This window comes from Otolemur garnettii, unplaced genomic scaffold, assembly GCF_000181295.1.
Source record: "Otolemur garnettii isolate 467f Iridium unplaced genomic scaffold, OtoGar3 scaffold00039, whole genome shotgun sequence".
In the NCBI taxonomy this organism is placed as follows: domain Eukaryota; kingdom Metazoa; phylum Chordata; class Mammalia; order Primates; family Galagidae; genus Otolemur; species Otolemur garnettii.
The window spans coordinates 6,431,370-6,438,028 of NW_003852434.1; the positions used below are offsets into that span (position 1 = coordinate 6,431,370).

The following is a 6,659-nucleotide window of genomic DNA, read 5'->3' on the forward strand; positions in this document are numbered from 1 at the left end:
CCCGCCACAATGCCCATCTGTTTTTAGAGACAAGGTCTCCCTCTTCCTCAGGCTGGTCTCAAACCTGTGAGCTCGAGCAATCCACCCACCTCAGCCTCCCAGAATGCTAGGATTACAGGCGTGAGCCACTGCACCCGGTCTCAGTCAACATTTAAAGTCCATTATGTAAAATAAATTATTTATCTTTGTAAGATTTTACTGTGCACTACCTGAATTTCAGTGTATCAGATATATTTTTTATTTATACATATAATATTTATGTTTATGAGGCACAGAAAATATGTCTATATTTTCATGTAGAAATAAGAAAATAGTTAATGTATTCCTCTAAACTAGTATTTTTCATTTTTAAGAGGGGGGAAAACTACTTGATACTTTAATAAACATGATTTATTGTTAAATGGAATTTGACATGAGCAGGGCCATTTCAGATCCTGTTAGAAGAATGACAGGAAGTCTCCTCACCCATTTATAATAAATCATTATGGTATGGGCTTACTATGAGAAGCCCTCATGGTATTAGGTAATTAGTGGATTCCAAATTTTGTTGGTCATGTTAAACATTGTTTCCAGTTTATCTTTCTAAAAAAAGTTTGCCGCCTCACATGATCTTTCTGTCACCACAATAGTAGATTTCTAACATCTTTTCCTGCCTCTAGGACTTGGGCCTTCATGGTTCTTGTACCAGGGGAAATGCCTTCCTTTGCTAACGGTACAACTGGGTTAGTAATATAACTCCATGCTAAAATACATGACAAACTGACATATTTTATTTGTATTTGGAATCATTTGACTTTGGCTTGAAACTTTCCATTTCATGGCATGTCACGGAAACGTAGACAAAAACTTGCTGTGTCCAGTCTAGGTAACTACTCACCACAGTGAAAAAGTATCTCAGAAGCCCGTAGGCGTTTCCCACCTGTTGGTATGAATCTGTGGCTGAGTAACTTGGGGGGCATCCTACAAAGGAAGATACAGCGAAGTCCGTTGTGGCAAAGACATGCTAAGTCCCTAGTGGTCTGTGCCCCCTACAAGATGACAGGTGAGTTTTCTAGTACAGAAAGTAGGTGGTGCCCTCCACTTAAGTAGAAGATGACACAAACATTTTTCCTGAGAATGTCGACTCATTGTAAACTGGTTTGGGCAAGAAAAGGAAGCAAGGTTACAGATGTAATTCTGGGTGTGACTGCAGAAAGGAGGACTCCCTTATTAAAATAATCCTACTTCACGAGCTAATTGTTTTCATTCCTTCTTCTCCACCTCTTTTCCTCATCACCCCTCTTCCGCCCCCTCCACCCAGTCCCATGCTGGAGCTGGACACATCCTATAAGCTTACATGGCATAACTCAAGGGAAAGAGTCTGCTACTTTTTAAAGTGTGCTGTCTGGGTTATCTTCATCCCAAGGATCTCTCCACTCTCTCTGAGAGTAAGAGATCAGAATTTGGAAAATAGGAATAAGATAATTAATTATAAGGTTTTTATACTTCCCATTTGGGGGAGGAAGTGGGCTGGGTGGCTCTTCGTTTCTTTTGAGAGTAATTTTGAACTCAGTCATATATGACCTTTATTGTAGGAAACGTTACTGTGTATGATGTTATAAGAGGTGTATAGTAAATTTCAAGCTACATAAATTCCAAGTGCATCTGGAAAAATGAAAAAATTGAAGAGATCACAGGGCTCACACTTATAATCCTAGTGCTTTAGGAGGCCAAAATAGGGGATTGCTTGAGGCCAGGAGTTTAAGACAAGCCTGCTGAGCAAGGTGAAGACCTCATCTCTACAAAAAATAGAAAAATTAAAGGTTGAGCACAGTGACTCACACCTGTAATCCTAGCACTCTGGGAGGCCAAGGTAGGTGGATTGTCTGAGCTCACAGGTTTGAGACCAGCCTAAGCCAGAGCGAGACCCCGTCTCTAAAAATAGCAAGGTGTTGTGGCAGGCGCCTGTCTTCCCAGCTACTTGGGAGATTGAGGCAAGAAGATCACTTGAGCCAGGAGTTTGAGGTTGCTGTGAGCTATGATGCTACTGAGGGCGACAAAGTAAGACTCTGTCTCAAGGAAAACAAAAAGGGAAAATTAGCCTGGTGTGGTAATGGGCACCTGTAGTCCCAGATACTCAGGAGGCGTAGGCAGGAAGTCTGCTGGAGCCCAGGAGTTTGAGGTTGCTGTGAGCTACGATGATGCCACACTCTAGCCTGGGTGACAGAGTGAGACCTTGTCTCAGAAAAATAAAAAAAGAAAGAAAGCGAGAAAGGGAAAATATGAGTTGGATAAATACTTTAAAATGCAAACATTCTGGATTTTTTAAGATGCTGTGATCTTTGTAAAGGGGGTAGGCTACAACAATGTAGACATCCACAGGGATTTTTGTGATTTACAGTTTTCACGTGTCATTTTAACCTCAGTTTTGTGGGGTACACACATGACGCCTGGTGCTTGTTCCAGGCCTGGTGAGCCATAGCTGAGGCTCCTGTTTATGTCTCAGTCTGTAAGATATCACCCCTGATTATATTTCAGTCTGTAAGTGGGAGAGCTACACCTGGAGCCCAAGTCTCTAATTCTTGATTTCAGGCAGCTTCTACAACATGATTTGCAATACATGAACCTGCAAAATAGCTGTGACTTGGGCAGTTGAGTCACCCCTTTGTAGCAGGCTCTGGTCATGCCACTGCCACCAAATAGCTATGTGATTTTGGTCAAAGCACTTTTTTGGATATCAGTTTCCATATAGAAAAAAATTAGGGTAGAGGTTTGGGGCAGGTTACCCCAAAGGATCCATTTTGTCCCAAACTGTGACTCTATGATCCAGTAGAATTCTGGGTCACAGGACTCTGACAGCTTTTCAAACCCAACAGTCTGTCACTTCTTGAGGGTAGGCAGCAGTTACAGAACTGGGTAACACAGCAAATATCCAAACACCTAAAGCAGGCCAGGCACAGTGGCTTGCACCTGTAATCCCAGCATTTGGGGAGGCCAAGGTGACAGAATGACTTGAGGCCAGAAGTTCAAGACCAACCTAGGCAATATAATGAAACCTCATCTCTACAAAAAAGTAAGGGAAAGTATCCAGGCATGGTGGTACTCACCTGTGGTTCCCAGGTACTCAGGAAGCTGAGGCACGGGAAGCCCAGGAGTTTGAGGCTACAGTGAGCTATGATCATACTACTGCACTCCAGCCCATACTACAGAGCAAGACTTGTCTCAAGAAAAACTCACACCTAAAGCAGTTTGCTATAGTAATTTCTGTTTATCAGAATCTAGGAATTACTTGGATGCTATGGTTATTCAAGTAATTCAGGCCAGAGATTTAGAAACAAAACAAAGTCACTTTTAAAGAGAAAGCATTTAAGTTCAACAAAGTTTTTTTTTAAACTAGGAAAGTTCAAGAGTGAATTACCATTTGACAAATTAAGTATACATGAAAAATTTCAAGAACTTATGCATATGATAATTGATTTAAAGACAACTCTTAAAACCATATGGTTGACACTCTCAAAAAGGAAACATAGACTGGCTAAAGTCTAAAAAGCAGAGCATATAAGTTCCCAAACTCTTGGTGGCACCTTAGACATAATTATAATCACTTATTAGGAATAGAAATCCATTTAACAAAAGACATAGTAACTGAGCATGAAGAACAAATTTGGAAGACTTCTCATTGTGAGTGCTGACCTAACCTAACGTTGCAGCCTTTCTCTCTTAGGAAGCTCAGTGGATATGCTATACACTTTTGCAAATTGCTCAGGACTGGACTTGATCTTTGGTCTAAATGCATTACTAAGAACAGCAGATTCCCAGTGGAACAGTTCCAACGCTCAACTTCTCCTGGACTACTGCTCTTCTAAGAATTATAACATTTCTTGGGAACTAGGGAATGGTAAGTACCTCATTGGCATTACTATTTTCCTATTTCTGACCTTCTTTTTACACATCATATTAGCAAATATACTCCTGCCTGGGCACATTTTTGTAAGTAGTCAACAATGCAACGTTTGGACCTGCATATGTCAGAAATAATATATCCTTTATAATATAATCCCAGAACCTATTTTGAGTTGCAAATCCCAGTTTTTGTTACATTTGAGGTGAGAACAAGTAGTTGCAGCCTGCAATCTTCCCAACTCCCAGGTTCACCTGGGATTTTCAGAGTCACTTCACCCTGTTACACTTGTCAAGCTGGACTCAACAAAACTTAGAGGCGGGCACTTTGGTTTCTCTCTTCTCTTCCTCTCTCTGTTTCTCAGCTTGTTAATCTCCGCACCTCATTCCAACTTTCACCATATGCTCAAGCTGTCTGAAACTTGCTAGTACAGAATCTCACCTGGACAAAGCTCCTGATTGTCTCCTTTGCTTTTTTGCAAGGAACTTACAAATTCTAACTAAAGTATTAATGATTAGCCACATTTATTCAAAACATATTTATAGCACTTTCCCACATATCAGCCAATGGAACTGAAGATGATATGGGAAATGAGATGTAATAATGTGGCAGGCATGTGTACTCCTCCCACCCAAACTCTCTTTAAGGTAAATTAGGTTATTAGATATGGCATTGTATCTCACAAAGATCCATTGGATTGTTATTAAACTAATAATTAGTTAGTAATTCGTCCCATTATTAACTGAATTGTTATGCCTCTCGTACCTTAGTTACATAGTTTGAATTTGTGTTTTTCTGGAATGCCTCCTTTATTACTAGAGGGTTACTTTTCTTGGCTTTGAATTCTAGGTTTTTGTTTTGGAAAATGTTTTGTTTTTATATACTACTGTATGTTTGCTTTTAAATAAAACATTTCTAGGTGAGTGTTATTTTGAGAATTGCTGTCTTTCAGAGCCCAACAGTTTCCGGAAGAAGGCTGGTATTTTCATTGATGGATTGCAGTTAGGGGAAGACTTTATTGAATTGCATAACCTTCTAAGAAAGTCCACTTTCAAAAATGCAAAACTCTATGGTCCTGACGTGGGTCAGCCTCGGGGAAAGACTGTCAAGATGCTGAAAAGGTATGAGCTGGAAGACGCTGAGCCACTTCTTAAAAGTAAACATCCCACTCTGGTGAAGCATCCTCAATAGTTACACATTACTACACAGTTTGCTGCCAGACTACAAGCTTACCAAAGGAGAAGTGTTAATTAGTTCATAATACCAAGGATACTGAGGCAAATGGCATCTATGATAAAACCTCCTATCAGAATTAGGAAGTGTGTGTTACCTGATCTTAAAGCAGTAACCAGCCTATTTCTAGGGAGTAAAGTTCCTGTGAATACGACAACTGAGTGATAACATAAGACATTTTCCCCCCTAGTTTCCTGGAGGCTGGGGGAGACGTGATTGATTCAGTTACATGGCATCAGTAAGTATGTCTCCTATTCTCAATACTGGGAAAGTAATGCTAGCTTTATTCATTACCTAGTTTTCAAAAATTATTTCCATTTAACTGTTAATTGACTCTAAACTATAAATAAACAGTATCTGAAGAAGCAACGTAGAGCCCAGGTGAGGTGGCTAACACCTATAATCCCAGCACTCAGGGAAGCTGATGGGGGAGGATCACTTGAGCACAGGAGTTTGAGACCAGCCAGAGCAAGAGTGAGACCTTGTCTCTACTAAAAATAGAATAACTAGCCAGGTGTTGTGGTGGGCAACTGTAGTGTCAGCAATGCAGGAGACTGAGGCAGGAGGATTTCTTGTACCCAGGAGTCTGAGGTTGCTGTAAGATACTCTGATACCACGACACTCTAGCCTGGGCAACAGAAAGAGACTGTCTAAAAAAAAAAAAAGAAGCAGTGTAGAATTTTAATATTAAAAAAACAAAAATTTTACATTGTTCTAATGTTCTGGTTTCTATAAAGATTAAGGTATCTGGCCAATTATCCCCTAGAAAACATAAGTAGCTAAAACCAATTGCCTGCCAAAGAACAGGTAATAATAGATACCTACTCTCTTGACTGTGTCTTCTAAAGACAGAGAAACTGATTCCTAGTTCTTCGGATAGAAAGGACTCTTTCTCATATTCCCTTTGGGTATGGGTCTTTCCCTAGTAGAATTTCTGCCTCTTTCATAACAAGGAAGTGGGAGAGGAGGAAGGAAGATAAGGTTGGCAATTAACATACAAGCAAAATGTAAAGTTTGTTCTTTTCTTTTTCTGAATATTTTCTTAATAATTTAGCTACTATCTGAATGGACGAATTGCTACCAAAGAAGATTTTCTAAACCCTGATGTGTTGGACACTTTTATTTTATCTGTGCAAAAAATTTTCCAGGTAATAGTCTTTATAAAATTGTTAATGCAAAACCAGAATCCTTCTTTTACAGTTTAGTTCTAAGTTCCATAGGTATATATATTTACATGTTTTTATAATTTTAGAGAACAAACACTATGACTTATTCACCATTGGTTCCCCCCTTAGCAGTAGGTCCCACCCTTGTATGTTGATTAGAAATTAAAAATATTTCTATAACCTTTCAATAGAATTAATTAACCACAGACCATAAGAATGGGTTTTTTTCCATTCCTTCCACATCAAGAGTATTCCAGTGAAAGAAAATTGCCTGAGACCTAAATGATTGTGAACGTATTTTGTAACTGTATAGGGTGCATGGATCTAGGAATTCAGGGTTTTGAACACTGTTAATCTTCATCACCACAGCTGGTCAGCTC

The 6,659-nt window shown here is 39.6% G+C and overlaps 1 protein-coding gene across 1 annotated transcript in view; it reads left to right on the top strand.

Moving 5' to 3' along the window:
• Nucleotides 1-6,659, top strand: part of HPSE (heparanase) — a 72,020-nt gene that overhangs the window by 46,390 nt on the left and 18,971 nt on the right. The window contains exons 5-9 of the mRNA XM_012805305.1: nt 3,704-3,877; nt 4,833-5,001; nt 5,304-5,351; nt 6,168-6,261; nt 6,314-6,333. Of these exons, the coding sequence (XP_012660759.1) occupies nt 3,704-3,877; nt 4,833-5,001; nt 5,304-5,351; nt 6,168-6,261; nt 6,314-6,333 (505 nt within the window). The remainder of the gene's footprint in view (nt 1-3,703; nt 3,878-4,832; nt 5,002-5,303; nt 5,352-6,167; nt 6,262-6,313; nt 6,334-6,659) is intronic.